The sequence below is a fragment of the Orbicella franksi genome, chromosome 15, assembly GCF_964199315.1.
Source record: "Orbicella franksi chromosome 15, jaOrbFran1.1, whole genome shotgun sequence".
Lineage (NCBI taxonomy): Eukaryota > Metazoa > Cnidaria > Anthozoa > Scleractinia > Merulinidae > Orbicella > Orbicella franksi.
In genome coordinates, this window is record NC_138159.1 from 15,049,353 (window position 1) to 15,072,682 (window position 23,330).

General features: G+C 39.0%; 3 protein-coding genes across 3 annotated transcripts in view; all 3 read left to right on the top strand.

Moving 5' to 3' along the window:
* LOC145470267 (uncharacterized) overlaps nt 1–1,011 on the top strand; it is a 9,980-nt gene extending 8,969 nt beyond the window's left edge. Inside the window, exon 5 of the mRNA XM_081454098.1 lies at nt 80–1,011. Within this exon, the coding sequence (XP_081310224.1) occupies nt 80–409 (330 nt within the window). The 3' untranslated portion in view covers nt 410–1,011. The remainder of the gene's footprint in view (nt 1–79) is intronic.
* A 4,408-nt stretch (nt 1,012–5,419) lies between these two features.
* On the top strand, nt 5,420–13,966 carry LOC145469865 (uncharacterized). Its single transcript, XM_081453676.1, has 6 exons — nt 5,420–5,482; nt 7,426–7,692; nt 8,797–8,937; nt 10,665–11,020; nt 12,390–12,590; nt 13,333–13,966. Exons 2-6 carry the CDS (start codon nt 7,545–7,547, stop codon nt 13,660–13,662), a joined length of 1,176 nt encoding a protein of 391 aa, XP_081309802.1. The 5' UTR covers nt 5,420–5,482; nt 7,426–7,544; the 3' UTR covers nt 13,663–13,966.
* Nucleotides 13,967–14,052: 86 nt separating this feature from the next.
* On the top strand, nt 14,053–18,014 carry LOC145469864 (uncharacterized). The gene is made up of 3 exons (XM_081453675.1): nt 14,053–14,443; nt 15,480–15,775; nt 17,554–18,014. The coding sequence occupies exons 1-3, from the start codon at nt 14,299–14,301 to the stop codon at nt 17,761–17,763; spliced, it is 651 nt and encodes a 216-aa protein (XP_081309801.1). The 5' UTR covers nt 14,053–14,298; the 3' UTR covers nt 17,764–18,014.
* Nucleotides 18,015–23,330: the final 5,316 nt, after the last annotated feature.

Genomic DNA, 23,330 nt, shown 5'->3' on the forward strand with positions numbered 1-23,330 from the left:
CGTGAGTGAGGACTCTCTTTTTGTTACTTCAGTCTTAAAACATTGAAGAAATACACTATTTACTGATTTGCGTCGGCAGGTAAACGCTCCTGATGTACTTGAAATAGAAACACAAAATTACTTTGATATGGCCGAGGGATGTAACAAGGCCAAGGAAGCTTTTCCAGGCAGCGTCATTGATGTGCCCAGCATGGAGATAGTCAAGAACCCTGTGGAAACCCTGAGAAGAATCTGTCAGTTCTTGGAAATCACGTGCACAGAGCAATATCTCCAGGACTGCGCAGCCACCGTGGACCCGGTCCCCTCCATAACACGTAATTTTATAGAATGGACCGCTGAACAAAAGAACACTGTGTACGACATGATCAAAAAGTACCCCTTTTTCGAAGGGTATTCTTTTGATAAGTAATTGCATTTTGTGTTCTGTTTTCAAGTGCCACTAACCCCAAAAACGTTTGTTCGCTAATATAAATTTCATTTTTCTCCTAATCACCACTGCGAAAAAATTATCGTTGTAGCTATTTTCTTTAATTTTTTATGAATTTTCAAAGTTTGTAAAAGTGCCGTTTTCCATGTTCACAACCGAGGAATAGCGGAGAATGGGACGACTTGGCTTCTGACGTCATTTCGGGAATAACAATATTTTGGGTGCTTTCCGTTCGACCAAAAATTCCGGTATGAATTTCCAGAAAGTTTCTAGGGCGAATGGAACAGACTTTTCTGGTGGCTGCACCAGAGTGGAAAGCGCCCTCACACTTTTGTTCGCTTCAAATCTTTCAAAGAGTTCGAGGTTTAAATAGCAAATATAGAAGCATACAGAGCACTGACACGTCGATACAGTGACTTTTTATAAGCCCATGACGGCAGGGACCTTATTCAAACCACAACGCAGCGAAAACGTCGCAAAACAAAGGGTAAACTAAACGCATCGCGTTTTTTGTACTTGAAATAAAGACTTTTCTAAACGAATAGTAAACGAAACCTACGTCCTACAACGAGGCGATTAAGATTGTTAAGGCTTCAAACTGGTGAACTAGCTGTGTATTTGTGGATTTAAGAAAAAAAAAAAAAACGCACGCCGGAGGTCGTAATCCGGCCGTGTTTCTCATTGGCCATTCCGAATACAGAATTGTTTTGTTCTTCGAGATTCGTCTTTGAGGAACGAAATGGATCTAAATTACAAACTTAGAATGGATCATCCATTTATAAATACATGAAGAAAGTGAAACGAACGATTCGACTCTATGGCTACCGACGGAGATCGTCGCCCTGAAAGTCAGACAACCGAAATGCAAACTAATAAGTCGAGAACTCCCAGGTTATTAGCGTACGTAAAATGGATATTTCAGTGAAGTAGAAATGTATTTAATTAACTGATACTATAATGAACCTCTTTTCAAGATCTTGTCGAAAGATTTTCCATGATTTACTAGTGTGAAATATGCAAATTTCTGTAGCTTGTGTCTGTACAAAGTAGTTGACTATTTTCAATCACTGATCTAGAGAAGTAGGCAGGAGTGGACTACGACTGCATCGCATTTTAACTTGTATCTCGGAGGAAATTTTTGAATCTAAAAATGATTTGACCCTCAGAAATCTCTACGTTCCGTAAAGTTAAATTACCAACTCTTCGTGCTCATTGACATCTTTATAACTCTTTAAAAGCTGTAAGTTAACTGTTCAGCCATTATTTGTACCTTTATAACCCAAATAGACCGGCAAATTGTCGATCCTGATCCTGGCCTAAATTACAACTCGGCGAACCCGCACTTCGAAAAGGAAAAAAAAATTATATATCGCAGCGGTCCAAATTGTAGCTAGACTCCGAATTGTAATACTAGATGATACAGTTCTTTCACTTAAAAATTTTGCCCAGTTTTGATAAAATATGAATCCCAAGTAACCCAAAAATGTTTTCATAGCCCTCGAAGCTCAGTCAAAAGTCTCTTGAGTGTTTTAGCCCGGTTCCCGAAGGGACGTCACTAGTAACCCGACCCAAATCCCACTTTGCGCGGTGGTGAACATAGAAATTACATGTTCAAACGCCTGTAGAAACGTAGGAATTTTATCAATCGGGTTTCTTCGCTGAAGTCATCAGGGAGACTAATAGATTTTATTAAAGGAAAAAACAATTGAGGTTAGTGGCACTTTAAGTCGTCATAACTGATACACCAGAACAGGAATGTAGTGTAATGGTTTTCATTCATTTTAGAAAATGGTGAGAATAATAAGGTGATCTAAAGTTTTTTTGTTTTTTTTAAATTAATTTTTGGCTTGAGCAGCAAATGCACAGCGCAAATGGTCGCCTTAGTAAGACTTGAAGGGCCTAGAGTAACTTAGCTTGCTTGTAGTTTCATGTTAATATTGTATTAGTTTTTTTTCCTCTTTTTGTTTTTCCCAACATTACTAGTACTGTTTAAATAAAGTGTGTAATACCTTTTTTCTGTTTAGAATGGAGAGTTTTTCGAAGGTTTTCAAATGCTTGAAAATTAATTTTGCTTCCTGGATAGGACTAAGCATCCTTTCAAAACTGGCTACCATACTTCGCAACAGTGATGGTTCGTGTTCTTCTATGCGTCCGTCCTTTGTAAAGACGCTGAATATATAAGCTCACTCAAAAGTTCCTGCAACTCGGCAGGAGGAATTTCTGCTAGCTCACTTCGTGTTTCTCCTTTTTTTTGAAGAAATGCTGCCAAAATAGCAATTTGTACTTTTGTTTTCTTTATAGTGCTTTAGTTTTCTTGCTCTGCAATAAACCAGTCAATGGAGCCCTTGAAAGACAAAAGACACAAATCTTGAACTTATCTCCGCCGTGTCTTATCTTTTGTGTTTATTGTTCTTCGTGCTTTCGACATAATCCTCTACTGAAATCTATTTCCACTCGTGTTTTTAAATTAATTCAACATTTTAAACAGCCCCGAGAGCAGATTTGTATGATTTTGCGTTTTAAAAGCGAAATGATGCTAGTAAAGATCACCTCATCACGGTTCACATGTCAAAAACTATAATGTTTTTAACTCTGTCGAAACAGAGAAAGTACTTTCCACGTTTTGAACATTGTAACTTTAGCACATTGTTTATTTTCAAAATTCATGGGGAAGTAGAATTCCAGTCAGTTAGCTCAAGGACACAAACGCTGTAAATGAAACGGCTATCTGCAGCGAGATTCCTTTTTTTTTTTTCGTTGATTTGCTCAAATAGCCACTGCACATTTAGGAACATTGTTTGCCATGAACTGGAAGCTTTAAACAACTGACTTAGCTTGAATTTAAGTCGCTTTCCTTAGTCGCGACAACTAATATCCAAGGTCTGAAGTCTATATTCAACCCTAATACGAACAAGGAAATTCATCCCCCCCCCCCCCTTAAAATAACAAAACAAAACAAAACAAAACAAAACAAAAAAACGAACACACCATAGTACAAGGAGGGAGGTAGCTGGAAATGATTACGAAAGAGCTCAAATTTGGTAAAGGCGGCGACGTGACCATCAACCAAAATCTCGCCGTATGATCGGCCAATTACGAATTTTGGGAAAGAAAAGGTTTGTTGGGTGAGAACGGTAAGGTCTGGTCAGTGTTATTTTGATCTGAAGGCAACTTCACTTAATTTTATGCGTCTTTCAGAATCACTAGAGCCGCATTCACAAAGCCTTCTTAGCAGATCGTGCATCCTTATTGTTTTTTCACAGTACTCTATTGCAGGAATAACAGCCGCCTTTGTTAAGAAACAATACTTTACATTCATACTATATTACGAGAGCTGGACCCTGGTCTGTAATGAATCATTTGTTTTTCGGCGAAGAGCGACGAGTCAATAGTACCATCTACACAAAATAGGCCTAATCACGGTTTTCGACGCCTCTTTGGTGGGTGGGAAAAGTGGTAAAAAATTACAGCGTTTGTATGGGAATCCGACGGTAAATAACTTTTTCGAAATATGAATTTTACACAATTTGTAATGGTAATAGGACTGAGTGGAGTCCAATTCGGTCTGTTATCATAAGAGTGATAACAAAATCGGCCGACCGTGCTTCGGGAGTCCGATTTGTTTGATTACAGACCGAATTAGACGACACGGAGTCTAATTACCAATTAATGATAAACCTTACAGTTTCCGAGAAGAGAAAAATACCCAAGTTATGAAAGAAAGGGGAAATTTGCATTAAAATACCTACAAAAGAAATGCAAATATTCTAAGGCCACCGCGCCTCCTACCGGCATTAAGGCGCTAAAAACACAAAAGCAAGCGCGCGCGCGCACGCACGCACGCACGTGACTACAACTTTGAATGTGATTGGTTGATTTAAACTACAACTTTGAATGTGATTAGCTTATTGAACTGTCCGATAACAAACTGTCCAATAACAAACTGTCCGATAACAACTTGGCAAGTGAAATAATGGAAAATAGGAGTTTTTTAAACCAATCACAATCGAGGAAATTGTAATATTTTTTGACTAGAGAAGTTAAAATACTTGGTAGAAGATTGTATTCACCAAGTTTGAAGGATGTAGCTTCGCTAGAAGACGCTCAGATAATTTTCCATTTACATTTGTCTGTAAATTTGGCTGGTTAGACGCGGTTCAGGGGGAAAAAAATTGTAGACAAATGAATGGGAAATCAAAAATTAATTGAGTGTCTTCTAGCCCAGCTACGTCCTTCAAATTTGGTGAATACAATCTGCTACCGAGCCTCGTGAAGTTGCGATTCAAAAGTTGTGCACGATAAATATTTAAGACATATTTTTGTCTTTTGTTTGTTTGTTTGTTTGTTTGTTTTTGTTTGTTTTTTTTTCTGTAAATTTGTCAATTGTGCTATAACATATTCTAGATGAAATGAAGTCAAATATACTGATTCTCGATCAACGTTAACGCAGGTCGACAAATGAGCTTCAATCAGGTCGATGAATATTTATTATTTATTAAAAACTGGATCCTAGGATAATGCAACTCGAGAGTTTTGATTGGCTTAGTCATCATGGGTTATGAGCCATTATACCATGCTCTACAAATATGGTAAGCGTACAAGTACTTCTTTGGGCATTATTTTCACCTATGTACCAGTAAACTTAATATATTTTACTAAAGCGTTGCCAGATATCCCAGTGTTATCGAACGCAATGTAAAAGTTTTTCATGGAAATATTGTTGAAAGACATTTTATGCAATTAAATCAAATAAATGACGCATAATGTCATTGCATTTACAAATAGCAGTAACTGCACTTAAGTAAGTGTAGTAATAATATTCAATTCTGTATCGATATAAACGTTTGACAATTGACTACATCGACAACGTCACGCTTTTCTGAATTATTCGAAAACGTGTAATTGTACCAGGGGTCAGAAGCGCTTGCGGCGAAGCTCATTTATCATAACTGCTGAAAAGATCGCGTGACGTTTATTATTTTACGTCAACCAACGTGAAGAACGCAGGCAGTAGTGGAGGACGCCATTAAAAGAAGAGAAGAAAGCTCCACCACAGTAAGTAGCGTTCAGTTACAGCCCTTTGACATTTAATAGCTGCGCTCGATTCGGTGGACAAACGCCAAGCGAGTGACGTAGAACGGTTCCTTGTAGCGCTCTGTTTTCAATAACAATAATTATAGGATAGGGATGGTGTAGTGGTGAGAGCGCTTTCTCCCCACCAATGTGGCCCGGGATGGATTCCGGCTTGGAACCATATGTCGGTTGAGTTTGTTAATTCTTGCCTTGCTCCGAGGGTTTTTCTCCAAGTAATAATCTAAATTCAAATTCGACCTGAATAGAGGCCTCGCATGAACAACAGCTATGGTTGATGTGTCTTCCTCTCTGAATATTTTAACTTATGTATTTTATTTAAGATAACTTAATTAACTTCGTAAGAGTTGGAATTCTCTTCTACGTGTAAGACCGCCGGATCTCGAGGCATAGCCGCGTTTAGACAAGTCAGAGTTATTTCTTCTTTTACACCCAAATATTGTTTCTTATCTTTTTAACCACTACATGAAGTCGGGTACCGTTTTTTTTTTTTCTTTTTTTTCAATTCTGAATTATAACAATTAACCAGCAAAAGCTGGCCATCGGCGAATAGCAAACCTTTATCGTGTACATCCAATCAAATCAAGGGATTCGCAATATAACAAGACACAAATGGAAGAAAAAGGTACTTATCCAGACTGTTTAATAACGGACGAGAGTGACAAAAGAGGGATATATTCGCAAATTGTTCATAACTATAAATAAATCAAAATGCGAAAATAATATGACTTACAATGAAAAGATATATTTCAGACTCACTCGTGGTTTTAATAACGTGCTTGCGAAAACCATCACCGTTGTCAAGGATCCATAAATTTATGCACGTTTTTCCACGCGCTTTCTTTTCCTCTCAGAACGATTGGCCTTAAGAAATCCGTAATAAAAAATTTCTCATTCAGCAGTATTGCATATGTATAAACATGATAGAACATTCGTCCGTTGGATTTCGAGAGTCAGAAAAAACGACTCCAAGCAAGTTACTAATTCTATGACAACGGAGGTTAGTTGCATATGAATTGTATTCTATTCTCTTTACGGATGAAATGTGCGTCTCAACGCTTTCAAACAACACTAATTGCTCCAAGTAAATCTGTAGTGTTTTAAGGACGCCAGTGGAAAACTTTAACTTCCTTTTATGAATCATGTCGACACTTAAGGTTCTAAAGAGACCGAAATCGGCGGCAGTCTTTACAACCTCGTTCACGGGCCATTGCAGCCGCAAAGCGTCATGGGTACGTTTCCCACTTTTCCTGGGCGACGCTTTTCGGAGGGCGCTATTCTGTGATGAAGCTGACAGGCCTACACGTCTCTTTTGGCTCGTAACATGTGTACATTTGTCGTTTTCTATAAATATCGCGTTCCCGATCGACCTATTTGCTTTACGCTTTCAAAGGCACAGTATGCTGTATCGTAAAATAAAGGTTTTTGTTTTAGGAAATCGATCTAAATGTATGAAATTTTGCCAATTTGAAAATTTTATTTTGCATGAATTTATAGTCAGAGCAATTTTATAACAAGCAAGGAAGGAAGGAAGGAAGGAAGGAGGGGACCTGGCAGAGAGGCTCATTTCCCATCTTTGCGCTCCTGTTGCCTCTACCCCTTCCCGTTTACCTCTGCAACGCAGGCTAAAAAATACTTTTAATATACCTGTCATTTGTTTTAACCTTTAATTTGCTTACCATTCCAACAATTTAAAGTTTTCTTTTATAAATGTTCTACGATTTGCGAACAACTATTGTCAACCTCATCAGGGAGTTTCAAGAAAAAAAAATGGTGGAAAAAGAAAAGATCGTTACTCAAATAGTCCCTTAAAAAGAATAAGTGTTTCTTTCTTCACAAAGTCCGTTGGTCTTAGTTATCTGAAGTGTCCTTATCAAAAAAACTGTTTCGCAACCCTTTATATACAGGCTGGTCATAGCTTGGAATAAATCTCATCCCAGAACCACCTTGACAGCATTTGGCTCTTGGAACAATTAAAGCAAGATTGCCTTTGGAAACGTCTTCATTGTTTTAAACAGAAGCAGTAATGATGTGTCTGAGATCACAAGGCAGAATTCGAATCCGTGCTGTTCTCTTGGGCGTTCTTATTGGCCTGGGAGTGGCCGGTTTTTTGGTCATGTGGACGAACGTAGGTGTTTACATGAAGCGAAAGCCTATGGTGAGACACAATACTGGTAAGAGTCTCTTGTAGTTAGTAATGGCCGTTACTAAGAAATTGGCAGAAACACTTTGTTACAAAAGAAAATTCCTTTCAATTTTTAAGCGCCGAATTATTCTAGCTAGTCGCATTATAGCGATAGCGCTGAATGGCGTTTGCTACACATTGCCAACATTGCCAATTTAGTAAATCTTGATCTTGCTTGCCATAGCATCGATTAAGCTAGATACATGCTCTTTTTTTGGGGGGGGGGGGGGGAAAGCTCAAAAAATCCCAACGTTCCTCAACTTTTACCTTGGCTTTCTAATTTAGTGGTGTAATAAAGAGGGAAGACTGCGCTTTGATCTATTAAAAATAATAACCCTGGCACGTACGTGCAAAAAGAAGGAAAGAGGACAATACTTCCATAGGTTTTTTCGGAATTTCGATAAAGAAATTTTGCTATGTGATACCGATTTTGACACTTTCAATAGATGAGCTTTACCAAAATTTCGTGTCAACAATTTCATCTGACATTGCAATTACCATCAGTTTACCAAATTTTGTGATTTACCGAGAGGATAGTAGAATCCAAGATGGCAGACTAAATGACGCGTACGTCACATGACGAAAGGTGGCCCAAAACAGTTTCCAGCACTTCCCGAGACTTTCCGAGATTTCGATGGGTCATTACAACCACTCTCTATCAGTTGAAACTACAATCATGGTATCAAAAACTGTTGACTAATTGGTAAACACGTGATAACTTTCGTGACACGATAGGTTACCATAGAAACCGTATGACCTGCTTAAAATACCTTAAGAGCTTATAACTAAAAAATAGCACGGTGAATTTTTTCTTTATTATCAAGTTTTTATTAACAGGATAAGACGTAGCTTTTGGCAAAGTATTAAAAAATTCTGTACATAGGGTTCAAAGGCACCTTAAATTTCAAGGTGGCTCTGAACTTGTGGTTGCCATGGCAACGTCTACACACGTCTACACATTGACATATCAAAATTTCTGCGGAGGATGAATGAATAGCTACTGAAAGTTTCAGCTCCTTAGAGGAAATCGTTTTGTCAAAACTTTGGCCAGACATATTGATTAAGTGGCATACCTCCTTCTCTTTCTTTGCAGGAAAAGATTACCATGGACCTGCTGCTGTTATCACTAGATCAGTTGGAAAACAAATGAACAAAGATAAACCTGTTATACAAGAAAATGTACAGAGTGCATTAGATGATAAAACTACGTTTAATGATGGCCCCATTTCTTCAGGTAATTCAATTTTTTGTTCATTTTATTGTTTTTTGTTTTGCTTATACAGTGAGACCTGTATTAAGCGGACCCCATATTTAAAAGCGGACACCCTATATTAAGTGGACACTAGCTTTAAGTCCGTAAATTTTCTTCCCACATTTACTGTAAAATAAAACCACATTCAGCGGACACCTCTGTTAAGCGGACGCGGATACCAATATATTAATCCATTTTGTTGCACAAAACCTGCAATAGGCGGACACTTCAAGGACTTTTTACTTCTTAAAGTTCAGCTGAGACTCCTTTAACATTGTTCAGCGATGTCGTTTTAGAAGTAAGCAGATTATTCCAGATTGATCCATTTACCGACAGCATGCATCATTCCATGAAAACACAATTAAAGTTTTTTTGGCAATTAATTTATTTACCACTTATTTCAAGGTATTAGATGCATTATGCATGAATTATATGTCAACCTCTCGATATTTAAGATATATTTGTCGTAAATTGTTTCAGTGCAACTTCGGTAAACTTCGAAAAAATGTGGTCAAGAAAATACTATTTGCTCCACTGAATCCTTTATAATGCGTAACAAAGACACCCTTTATTAAGCGAACACTAAGTCTAGCCCTGACTCCAAAATTAGTGTCTTCATTACGTTCATCCTTTTTACAAACCCCTGTCCAGCGTACGGACACCTATCTATATGACGCACACCAATACACCATAATGAATTTTATTTAGTAGTCTTCATTGTTGAAAAACCTCTATTGAGTGAACGTCAGACTAAATTCACAGTGCAGTTTTAAATTACAGCCTTGAAAGAGTGAGTTGTTTTGTATTAGTTTGTCCCTAGTTAATAGATGGGAATGGCTATGAAGCCCGGCAAACACCAAAGGAGCAAACAAAGATGCCAAGATTTATGTTGGAAGGTCTACGACCGTACACAGTGTTTTGTTTCGCGCTCATACACTATGCGTGAGTTACGTAACCAAAACGTTTCTATTAGTTAGTTCCTCGGTCAGTAGTAAACAATTATTGTATTTTGTGCACGGTCACGACCAAAAAAGAGAACAAAAACATACAACAAAGGACTTTGTCGAGTTTCATAACCATTCCCCTCCACTGACTATGGCTTCAATAATATAGGATATTGCTGTTGTATTGTTAAGTGTCAACACACTTCAAAGAAGATTGCAAACAACATTAAGAATTGGGAATAGCTTGGTAAACAACTTGGAAGTTTATTCTACAAGAACTGTCGACTGTAAATCATTATCATGTATTGTGCAATCTTGACAAACTTCTGTTTAAACTTCTGTTTTCTTGAAAGCGTTTAGTGTGAGATGAACATTTTTTGACATCATTTTGACAAATTTCTGATGGCTTTCGAGTTCCCAATAATGTTACACAAATGCAACAATTATGATTGGGAAATCAAAAACATTTTACGAATCGTCAATGGATATACACTGGCGGCTTTTATTTTTAGTACAGATTGCGCGAATCGTAAGCCTTCTTTGACTTATCGTGGATAACAAGTTGTCAATCTTCACGTCACATCGTCATTCTGACACTTGACCTCTCCGCTTTACACAGTTCTTGTACTTTTATTTTCCAGTTTAAACGAAACTATCATTTATCAAAAGGATTTCAAGTGATCGTCACAAATTAACCAAAATTATGTTAAAAAGGCAATGACTCGGTGATCTTTGATTTGAAGCACCACAATTTTCCACTTACAGATACAGTAAACTCGCAGATCAACCTGTACAAAGCTTATGGTCACGTCAAAACCATCCTGTTTTTCATTGGTTATTCGCGCAGTCGTCACACTCTTCTTGGTTCTTTACTGGATGCTCATCCGCACATGGTTATAGCAGATGAAACAATGGCTTTCTTCAAGTGGAGCTCAAAACGAGACATATGGTTGAACAGCTCAATATACGCGTATTTTGACATTATGTTCCACTCTTCACAGCGTGCAGTCAACCAGGGAAGAAGGTCTGAATTATTTAAAGGAAGTGTTTTGAACACAACCTCTAAGTTTCGTTATTATGTGCCAAACCAATGGCAAGGAAACTTTGATCAGTACATTGAGGTAAGCCGAATGTAAGGCTTATTTTGCATTGAAATCTGAAATCAAAAGATCCAGTGGTATCTCTTGCATTCGCAACATATTCATTCCCATGGTTAAACGGATACGAAGAATTACAAATAATTTTCTTATTTCCAAAATCTCATTTTCTTAACTTCGTCTAGGTGTTAATTTTTAGTACTAAACAAAATCATCATGTGATCCTTGTGAAAGAAACACCATCGCATCCCACAGGACTGCTAACCCGACACTTGTAGAGTCTACTTGAATTTACATACCTCTTGCTAATCGAGTTCGAGGGCCGTACTGTAAGCTGCGGCCCGAGTTTTGTCCCCATCGATTTATGGTCCAAGCGCGAAGCGCATGGCCATAAATCGAAGGGGGAAAACGAGGATCCGTAACTTACAGTACGGATCGACAAAACAAGGTTAGTAAGATATTTATTATATCGCTACTGTGTGTCTGACGGGCTCTGGAACGATTTCTATTCACGCAGAATTAACGGCGTCAAAGTTCTGACGTACCTCGAAAGCAAAACGAGTCAATCTGAAATCGTTGTTAAGTGACTCTTAAGTCCTTAGCAGGTGTTAATACACAATCTCAGAAGTAAAAGAAAAAAAGCGGGCCTGGCAGTAGCCGCATACAGCCCCGCTAAATTGACCCGTGAACCACAGCGCGAGTACTAACTGAGAGATATAATTAATAAACTTGATTATTTTTTAAGGCCGTTCATTGATTTCGAAAAAGGGACCAAATATATATTTTTGGATCTTACCATAGTTGATAGCGGGAACTGGCTGTGAAACCTAGCAAATTTCTTTGTTTTATGTCATTTTGGCTATCTTGTTTGTTTGTTTGTTTTTGGTTGGGGGGGGGGGGGAGAGGGGGAGACCCTGCACAAAACCTGGCAAAATACAGAAGATGGTTATGCGCAGCCTATGAACAGGCTCTATAGTCAAGGATGGGTTGAAAAGAAAGCGGGAAAAAGGAGAATGGAAGAGAGAGGAGGGTTAAGGTGAGGGGAAACACCATTTCCCCCTCGGCCACTTTACTCCAGCCAGTTCCGTCTTGGCTCTTCCAGCCGCGGTCAGACTCATCCAGCCGGAGCCTGTCCAGAGGCTAGCCTAAGCAATAGAAACCTAGCGATTATGTAATTCGTGCATGTATATTCTTTGAGCATCAAACGAAAGATGTGTGTGCAGGGTCAAGAACCTTCCAACATAAATCTTAGTTTGTTTGATTGCTTCTTTGATGTTTACCGGACTTCTTAACCATTCCCTCTATTAACTATGATCTTTTGCTTATTCTGCGTAAATTTTTGACTTATTGTAGGAAAGATAGTCTTAAATCTTTTCATTAATTCTGTCAATAGGTCATTGGAGACAAGTCAGGAGCGCTTTCAGCGATTGTCATGAACAGAAAGAATTCGTTGGACGCTGTTCACATTTTAGAGAAAACTGCGGGCGCTAAGGTGAAATTTGTTCATGTTGTGAGAAATCCGTTCGACAACATTGCGACCATGGTTCTGAAGCATAAAAACATCAAGGCACGGCATGGAGAACATAGAGTAAAGGTATGATAAAAATTAGTAATAAAAATAGTAACATCATGTGTGTAAGGGAAATGTCTGCAGCCAACAATAAGACACAGTTATGCTTGTATTACAATTATTAAAAAAAAAAAATACTAAAAAGACTATGCATTTCATATGGGCTAGTAGTCTAAATTGGGTTTTCTCAAGTGTGAATGACTTCTAAGCAATAAACAATTTAAGAAAACTTACTAAAATCACAACAAAGCATTAAGGCTATTAAAACAACAAGGCATTTGCAAAAGACGCAAAATAAAATACTGAAGAGTTATACATAAACTGTGGTATATAAATCTTCGAAGTGCGAATGATTTTCAAAAGGCTTTTATAAACAAGCAATTTCCCTTTTTCCTACTGGTAAACTTAATTTTTTGGGGCAAAGTGATGTTGTGTGTTGCAATTTTGATAACACTATACAATTATATGTTTTTAACTAAAGCGTGCACCATCCTTCCTTTCTCTAAAAGGCCAACTAGCCCGCAAACAACAACAGCTCAAGCATGCAGTATTTTCGATGTTTCTAACATTTCTCCAAGAAGTTATGTGTGTCATATCAGGCTTTAGATAATCTAACAATAATCAAAAGAATGCTTCCAGCCGAAAATAATGTTTTCAGTGAGAAAATGGGCAGTGTGTATATTCCAAAACAGGCGAAGTGGTAGTTAACATATTAATGTTACTTCGGCATTAAAGAACTACACTTATGAATTATTTGCGTCAATAGGTAAAGGCTCCTGATGAACTTGAAAGAAAAACAAAGTTTTACTTTAGTTTGGCCAAAGGATGTAATAAGGCCAGGGAAGCTTTTCCAGGCAGCTTCCTTGATGTACCCAGCATGGAGATAGTCAAGAACCCTGTGGAAACCCTAAGAAGAATCTGTCAGTTCCTGGAAATCACGTGCACAGAGCAATATCTCCAGGATTGCGCAGCCATTGTGGACCCGGTCCCCTCTATAACACGTAATTTTATAGAATGGACCGCTGAACAAAAGAACACAGTGCACGACATGATGAAAAAGTACCCTTTTTTCGAAGGGTATTCTTTTGATAAGTAAATGTAATTGTTACTACTTACTAAGTCGTCATAAAAGATGGGCAAGAACATGAGCGCTGTGTAATATTAGTGTTTGTCGTTCATTTTAGAAAATAGCAATGATAATAAAGTAAGCGAAAGTTTAGTCTTCAGATCCGGCTTGAGCAAATGGTTGCCTTTCATGTAAGACTTAAACCGTGTAGATAAGCTCAGATTTCCTGAGGGTTCAGACTAGGCGTTATTGTATCAAGTTTATTTTAACATTATTGTTTCAATCAAGAGTGTAATAAAATTGTGTTGTTAGGAAACTATGTCTATACTGCATTTCTCGTTATCTTTTGCTAACTCTGTCCATAGTTATAGAAGGGACTGGTTATGAAGCTCAGCAAACATCAAAGGTTCAAAAAAAGGAGTCAGGATTTATGTGTAAGGTCCACGACTGTGCACAGTCTTTTGTTTTGCGGTCACACGCTATACGTGAAGTACGTAACCAAAACCTTTATCAAAAAAAACTGTTACGCAATCCTTTATATACAGGCTGGTCGTAACTTGGAATAAATCTTATCCCAGAACCAGATTAAAAGCTATTGGCTCTTAGAAAAATTGGGGCAATATTGCCTTTGGAAACGTCTTCACTATTCTAACAGAAGAAGTTCTGATGTATCTGAGATCACAAGGCAGAATTCGAATCCGTGCAGTTCCCTTGGCGGCGCTTATCGGCCTACCTATGGTGGGTGCTCTGGTTGTGTGGACAAAGAAAGGTCTTTACATGGAGCAAAAGTACACGTCGAGATTCAACGTTGGTACGAAAAGTTCCCTGTCTCTAGTAATTGCCGATAAGCGCTCAATGGTGTTAGCAGTATAGTAACCTTGATCTAAGAAGGGGAGAAGATTGAGCCATGTTCTATTAACAATATTAGCCCTCGCCAGTGCGTGCAAGGGGAGTGGAATGGATAACACTACCATATTTTTTTTCGAAAATTTGATAAGAGGATTTACTCTGTGATGCCGACACTTTTAATAGCTGGCTCTTAGCAAAATCATCTGACATTGTAGTTTCCATCAAATGATATTGTATTTTGCTAACTTTCTACGAAAATCCAAGATGGCAGACTTACGGACGCCATATGACGTACGCGACTTACAGTCATGACCAGCAAAAGTTTTTAATATTTTCATTCCAGAGCTACCATTAAAAGCAATTTTAATTCAAGTTAAACAACACTTACATGCAGTGTAGTAACGCACGTTTGCTTACTGGTTCTCACTAGTTCTGTTGTAAAGCACTTAGGAGGCAGTAGAGCACTCAAGAAGTATGAGTATGACCTGCGCATGTTCATTCCTTTATAGGGCGATAAGAAATGCTATTGCACCCATTAGGGACAAACATTTTAAATCAGGCCATGGGATATTACCGGCACAATATTATCTAAGAATAGTACCGAAACTGTCCCGGATAATGTTGTAGTTTTATGACTTACTTTTCTCCAAATATTAACTTACAAGTAAAATATAAATAATTTTTAAAAAGATGTTGAACCGATATTTTTTACTGGGAAACAGCCGGCACGAGTTGAAAAATTTTTTGGCCCTATTTTGTCAAATGTTCTCAGTGATGGCTCTCTGCGTTTCAAATCGTTTATTCACAAAGGCAACAACTCGTTATGACAATCTCAGCTTCACGTAGTTCTAGTAAGTTTATTTCCTAGTTTAAGCAAAAGCCCGCCATCAGTTACCAAGAAGACGCCAAAGTGTCCAAATTAATGAAGATAATTTTTAACAGGTAATGATAAGACGATCTTCGATTTTAAGAACTCACTAACAACTTTTGACTTCCAGATAAAGTACACTCACAGACCAACCCGTACAAAGCTTATGGTCACGTCAAAACCATTTTGTATTTCCTTGGTTATCCGCGCAGCCGTCACACTCTCCTTGGCTCTTTATCAAATCCATACAAATGGATGAAAAATTCAGTATACGCATATTATGATCTTATGTTCAATGCTTCACAGCGTGCTGTCAAAGGAGGAAGAAGGTCTAGAGTGTCTAAACAGAGTGTTGTTAACGCAACCCGTAATTTTCTTTATTATGTACCAAACCAATGGCCAGGCAGGTTTGATCAATGCATTGAGGTAAGCCGAATGTGAGGCACTTATTGAGCACTAAAATCAAAGGACCCCATATAGTATCTCGTGCATAAACACCCTATGTGGCGTTATGGAAGACGGATAAGCTTTTTATCAATATTATCAAATTTTATTTTTAAAAAGCTATCCTTATACTATTCCCATCACAAGATCACCTTCAAAGGGAAAAAAGCTGAAAAGGTCGCAATGATCAAAGCGCACATTGGCAGCTTGCTGTACGATTCAATGGAGTGTCAACAACCTCGGCAGCCCCCGCTAAGAAATGTGCAGCAACAAGTGACCTCATCACTTTCCGAGGTTGAAACTGACTCACAAATAGACGTGGTAGATCGAGTTGTCGGTTCAAGCCCGAGTAGCTTAAGTAACGAATCGACACCGGAGACTGATTTTATAGCAGAACCCCGCGCGGAAACATTACCGCCGTCAAAATATGGACAAAAGCGGGCACTGGTCGAGAGAGACGATTATGTTAATTGGACAAGATGTTTCGACACCTGTAAATAATTTAGATTAATCTTGACTGGTAGCTTTGCTTGTATATAAAAGTTTTAGGTTTTTATACACTTCGCGTGTTTGTTGACAAATAACAGTCAACTAAGCGACATGGAATATTTTTTTCCTTGCCAAAAAAAAACTGTGACCCTCACCCTGTTGCGAATAAAACAGGTTTGACCCTCCCCAATCTGTAGAAAATTAACTAATGACCCTTCTCTCCGAAGACCCGGAGACAAAACAGGCAAAACCTTCACTTTCGTTTTTCTATTAAGAACACTGAAATTGACCGTGTTAATAAAGTTTTATTGTTAGGAGTTATACTTGACGGGCACTTGTCTTGGAAATCTCGAATACAGAACATAGCAAAAAAAAAAAAATTCAAAACAAGTAGGCATTAATGAGACCTCTCTATGTACTCTCTATTATACTTTAGTTTATCCCTATTTACACTACTGAACAGGTATTCGGGGCTCGACTCATCAATCAAATCTCAAACTTTTAATTACGCTTCAGAAAGGAGTTATTGCGATAACTTCGAGAAGTACCTTTAATGCATATACACACCGACCCTATTTTTTGAGGTTAAAAATGCTAAAATTTGAAAACATTACCAAACTTCAAAAACGGAAGGTTATGTGCGTACAAAAATCGCCTTCTTCCTGAAAACTTCAATGGCTTGTTTTTATTTAACTGTGACGTACATAAATACAATACATACTAGAACTAAGAAATTTACCCGTTTACCCTATTGTAATTAAGACTGATGTAGAGAAATTCTTCCTCCGTTTTCAAGGCCCAAAATTATTTAATTCTCTCAGCACTAAAATTCAAAATGCGTCTAGTATTGCTGTGCATGTTCACCTCTACACTTAAGTCATCTTCGGCGTGGTACAAGTATATTGTACTTCTCTTAGGTTAGTGACCTTGTGTGTGCTTTTTTCGCTTTTTTTTTTTTTTTTTTTTTTTTTTCGCTTTTTTTTAATATCCTTCTTTTTCCCTTCCTTTGCTTTCGCGCATCGTTTTGTGTGTCGATGACAGCATTTTTATTCTCTTGTTAGGGATTAATTACTTAAGGTAGTCCTTTGCATAAACCTTATTGGCTTCTCTGGGCTTCCTTGCCTATAATGTGCATAGATGTATTGTTTCATATATATAAATGGCAAAATAAAATAAAACAAACAAACAAACAAAAAAAAATACGAAGAATTCCAACTAAATTTCATGTCGTCCTTTGGTAGGAAATTTACCTTGGAAACTTCTATCAACAGATCATTGGAGACAAGACAGGTGCGACTGCAGCGTTGACGATGAAAAGAAGCATTAAAGCGGTAGACGCTGTTCACCTTTTAGAGAAAACTGCGGGCGCTAGGGTGCGGATTATTCATGTTGTGAGAAATCCATTTGACAACATTGCAACCATGGTCCTACGGAACAAAAAGCTCCGCGCACGGTATGGAGAACATAAAGTAAAGGTATGATAACAAATAGTAATATGCACATTATATGTATGCCGTGCGATTGCTTTAGGCCGGTAATGGGGCATGATGACGGTTACGATGTATTAATTGTTACACTACACAAGAAAAAAAGATTAGATTGTTTTATCCAAAGAGGAAAGCTGTAATTTCAGGGAAAGGTGCCCTCTTTGCTGCATTTTACTTCTGCTCTGTAAAACCATTTTTTTAAAGAACGGCGAACGATAAACGTTCGATGATCCATCAAAAAGAAGTGTTTGGCCTGTAATTGACTATGCTTCACAGTGATTCTGAACTGAGGCTGGTGTAAAAATATTCAACGTACGGATGGTTTAAAAATTTCAGAACTATTTACTTTATTTTGCTGGCTTGGACAGTATTTTAGACACCTGAATTACTGTATATACCGTGATGTCTACTTCATTTTTGAAAGCAAATAAAAGCAAGTACCACAGATGGTTTTCCAGTTGTTGCTTAAAGAGGACGGTTTCACTAGAGGGGGGTCAGGATTTTAAAATCACCGTAATTCTTGAAGTTAGTACGAAAATGTTTTTCTGACCAAGCAATTTACCCATTTCTACTGATAGACGTAATTTTCAGCGACTCAACCCTACTTACCCGACAGGCATCTTGGTCGTTCCAAAAACAACGAAACGGCGGCCATGTTGGTGCACAAAATCAATCAAGTTGGAGTTGAACTCTTCTCTTATGTAAACAATTTCTTTCGTTCCAATAAATTTGCATGGCTGCTGCCCACGTGAGTGAGGACTCTCTTTTTATGTTACTTCGGTCTTAAAACATTGAAGAAACCCACTATTTACTGATTTGCGTCAGCAGGTAAACGCTCCTGATGTACTTGAAATAGAAACACAAAATTACTTTGATATGGCCAAGGGATGTAACAAGGCCAGGGAAGCTTTTCCAGGCAGCGTCATTGATGTGCCCAGCATGGAGAGAGTCAATATCTCCAGGACTGCGCAGCCACCGTGGACCCGGTCCCCTCCATAAAACGTAATTTCATAGGATGGACCGCTGAACAAAAGAACACTGTGTACGTCATGGTGAAAAAGTACCCTTTTTCGAACGGTATTCTTTTGATAAGTAATTGCATTTTGTGTTCTTTTTAAAGTGCCACTAACTCCAAAAACGTTTGTTCCCTAATATAAATTTCATTTTTCTCCTCATCACCACTGCGAAAAAAATTATCGTTGTAGCTATTTTCTTTAATTTTTTATGAATTTTCAAAGTTTGTAAAATTGCCGTTTTCGATGTTCACGACCAAGGCTAGGAATAACGGAGAATGGGACGACTTGGCTTCTGACGTCATTTCGGGAATAACAATATTTTGGGTGCTTTCCAGTCGACCAAAAATTCCGGTATGAATTTCCGGAAATTTTCTAGGGCGAATGGAACAGACTTTTCCGGTGGCTGCACCAGAGTGGAAAGCGCCCTCACACTTTTGTTCGCTTCAAATTTTTCAAAGAGTTCGAGGTTTAAATAGCAAATAGAGAAGCATACAGAACACTGACACGTCGACACAGTGACTTTTTATAAACCCATGACGGCAGGGACCTTATACAAACCACAACGCAGCGAAAACGTCGCAAAACAAAGGGTAAACTAAACGCATCGCGTTTTTTGTACTTGAAATAAAGACTTTTCTAAACGAATAGTAAACGAAACCTACGTCCTACAACGAGGCGATTAAGATTGTTAAGGCTTCAAACTGGTGAACTAGCTGTGTATTTCTGGATTTTAAAAAAAAAAGTCTTCTTTCCCTCAGAGGCGCACGCAGAGTCGCTGAACTAGCATCCATGAGATTTCTGAGGGAAAGAATCAGACTGACGCAGAGAGCCAAGGCAGATACGAAGAAAGAAGCCGAATCAACAGCACAGAGCATAACATCTGCTCTTTCTGCGGATGACGCTGCAGAGGTACTCGAAAAGGCTAAATCCACTACCCAGCGAGTCTTTAATACCACCAAAGACCGTCAACAGCGCAAGTTTGAGAAACTTTTGCGAGAGAAACAGTCTTCTGTTTCTCCTACAACTTTTGTTGACAAAACAAAGTGGGTTATCAACTTGTCATCCAGGACCCTTAACGAAGCTGAGGTGTCCTTACTGAAGAAAGGTCTAAATTTCGCCGTGACTCCTACGAGCGTCCCAGCCACCGAGATCATCGCCAGGATTGAGTCAGCAGTCAGGCCACTAGATGCGGAGCGAGCAGACACAGTCAGGAGATCCGTCAACACCATCCTTCAACAGGCACAACCACCCACGCCCAACATCACGAAGGAACAGCAGGAGGCTCTTAAAAGCTTAAAAGAGGACAACTCAATCATGGTCCTTCCGGCCGACAAAGGACGCGCTAGCGTAATCCTGGACGCTGACACATACCACGCAAAAATGTCAGCGCTAAATGATTCCGGACCGTACCAACTGCTCAACAAAGATCCGACAGACCGCTTGACCCGGAAGCTATCTGAGAAGCTGCTAACCCTGAAACGGAGTGGACACATATCAGAGGCGGTTTATAATAAGATCAGACCCCGACACAAACAACCACCGAGGATCTATGGTTTGCCGAAGATCCACAAGGCCGACACACCGCTTAGGCCAATTGTGTCGTGTGTCAACACCTTTGCATACGACCTGTCTGCTTCCTTGGCTAACGTATTATCTCCTCTTGCAGGTAACTCGAACTTCCCAGTGAAGAACTCAACTGACTTCGCCTCCACCATCGCCAGTGAAGAGATCCAGGACCACGAGATCATAGTGTCTTTCGACGTAGAGTCACTGTTTACCAACGTACCGATCGAGGGTGCCGTACAAGCCGCGCTACAAAAAATGGAGAACGACGCAGGCCTGACTGACCGCACGACACTTACACCAGTTCAAATCGCGGACCTCTTGAATTTCGTATTAAGATCTACGTACTTCCAGTACAACGGATCGATTTACGAACAACGAGACGGCACAGCCATGGGGAGCCCTGTATCCGCGGTTATTGCTAATCTCTACATGGAGATATTTGAAGAACAAGCAATAGAGTCCGCACCTTGCAAGCCTAAGATCTGGAAACGCTACGTATGATTCACACCACCCTCAGTCAGTAAAGCGCAGTATTGTGAAGTGTCTGTACGACCGGGCTTAACGTCTCGTCACCAAACCATCAGTAATCGCTGGAGAGAAGAAACATCTGTCATCTGTACTTGTTTCTAACGGATATCCCCCCTCTTTTGTACAGAAGATCACAAAGGCACGAACAACCCCAAGAAGAGAGCCTGTCGCGGAATTTAAATCCACCGCCGCTTTACCTTATGTCCAAGGAGTTTCGGAGTCTCTCCGCCGGCCGCTGCCTAGAACAACAAGGCATTCGCACCGTCTTTAAGTCCGACACGACACTTCGGTCACACTTAGTGCGACCAAAGGACACCGTCAACCCGGCTAAACAAGATGGTGCTGTCTACAGGATTCCCTGTGAGTGCGGCAAAGTCTACATCGGGGAAACAGGGAGATCTATGCAGGAGAGGATGAAAGAACACGACAGAGACATACGACTCGCCCGTACCCAGACCTCCGCCGTTTCTGAACACACCCACGAGACCGGCCAGTATCCTATCTGGGATGAGGTCAAGTTTATTGATCGAGATCCTCACTGGTACACACGTAGGGTCAAGGAAGCTATTCACATAAGACTTCACCCTAACAACATCAACAGGGATAGTGGAATTGAAATTCCTGAAGCATGGATACCCACGATCAAGAAACACAACAACAGGAGAACGGTACAACAGCGTACCACTGAGGGAACAGCTACTCGCCGGAACAATGGAACAATAGGAGGATCGAAATGCACCAATCACAGCCGACCTTTGTGATATAAATGATACCGTGCAATCAGTCGACCTTATCGAAACGTCGCGATCTACATCTCAAGTGACTACATCGTGAGACAAACGATAATACACTTTATTATTGCATCTACCACGATGAATAACAACAACCTTTTCCTCGACATAGATGATAATAGATGATACAGTTCCTTCACTTAAAAATCTTGTCCAGTTTTGATAAAATATGAATCCCAAATAACCTAAAATGTTTTCATAGCCCTCGAAGCTCAGTCAAAAGTCTTTTGAGTGTTTTAGCCCGGTTCCCGAAGGGACGTCACTAGTAACCCGACCCAAATCCCACTTTGCGCGGTGGTGAACATAGAAATTACATGTTCAAACGCCAGTAGAAACGTAGGGATTTTATCAATCGGGTTTCTTCGCTTAAGTCATCAGGGAGACTAATAGATTTTATTAAAGGAAAAAACAATTGAGGTTAGTGGCACTTTAAGTCGTCATAACTGATACAGAACAGGAATGTAGCGTAATGGTTTTCATTCATTTTAGCAAGTGGTGAGAATAATAAGGTGATCTAAAGTTTTTTTGTTTTGTTTTTTTAAATTAATTTTTGGCTTGAGCAGCAAATGCACAGCGCAAATGGTCGCCTTAGTAAGACTTGAAGGGCCTAGAGTAACTTAGCTTACTTGTAGTTTCATGTTAATATTGTATTAGTTTTTTTTCCTCTTTTTGTTTTTCCCAACATTACTAGTACTGTTTAAATAAAGTGTGTAATACCTGTTTTCTGTTTAGAATGGAGAGTTTTTCGAAGGTTTTCAAATGCTTGAAAATTAATGTTGCTTCCTGGATAGGACTAAGCATCCTTTCAAAACTGGCTACCATACCTCGCAACAGTGATGGTTCGTGCTCTTCTATGCGTCCTTCCTTTGTAAAGACGCTGAATATATAAGCACACTCAAAAGTTCCTGCAACTCGGCAGGAGGAATTTCTGCTAGCTCACTTCGTGTTTCTCCTTTTTTTGAAGAAATGCTGCCAAAATAGCAATTTGTACTTTTGTTTTCTTTATAGTGCTTTAGTTTTCTTGCTCTGCAATAAACCAGTCAATGGAGCCCTTGAAAGACAAAAGACACAAATCTTGAACTTATCTCCGCCGTGTCTTATCTTTTGTGTTATTGTTCTTCGTGCTTTCGACATAATCCTCTACTGAAATCTATTTCCACTCGTGTTTTTAAATTAAGTCAACATTTTAAACGGCCCCGAGAGCAGATTTGTATGATTTTGCGTTTTAAAAGCGAAATGATGCTAGTAAAGATCACCTTATTACGGTTCACATGTCAAAACCTATAATGTTTTTAACTCTGTCGAAACAAAGAAAGTACTTTCCATGTTTTGAACATTGTAACTTTAGCACATTGTTTATTTTCAAAATTCATGGGGACGTAGAATTCCAGTCAGTTAGCTCAAGGACGCAAACGCTGTAAATGAAACGGCTATCTGCAGCGAGATTCTTTTTTTTTTTCCTTGATTTGCTCAAATAGCCACTGCACATTTAGGAACATTGTTTGCGATGAACTGTAAGCTTTAAACAACTGACTTAGCATAAATAAAAAGTCGCTTTCCTTAGTCGCGACAACTAATATCCAAGGTCTGAAGTCTATATTCAACCCTAATACGAACAAGGAAATTCATCCCCCCCCCCCCCACCTTAAAATAACAAAAC

Coding starts and splice junctions, on each gene's coding strand:
- LOC145469865 (XM_081453676.1), top strand. CDS start 7,545: ATGATGTGTCTGAGATCACAAGGCAGAATTCGAATCCGTGCTGTTCTC. Junction 8,938..10,664: donor TGATGGCCCCATTTCTTCAG/GTAATTCAATTT, acceptor TTCCACTTACAG/ATACAGTAAACTCGCAGATC. Junction 11,021..12,389: donor ACTTTGATCAGTACATTGAG/GTAAGCCGAATG, acceptor TTCTGTCAATAG/GTCATTGGAGACAAGTCAGG.
- LOC145469864 (XM_081453675.1), top strand. CDS start 14,299: ATGTATCTGAGATCACAAGGCAGAATTCGAATCCGTGCAGTTCCCTTG. Junction 14,444..15,479: donor CACGTCGAGATTCAACGTTG/GTACGAAAAGTT, acceptor TTTGACTTCCAG/ATAAAGTACACTCACAGACC. Junction 15,776..17,553: donor GGTTTGATCAATGCATTGAG/GTAAGCCGAATG, acceptor TTCTATCAACAG/ATCATTGGAGACAAGACAGG.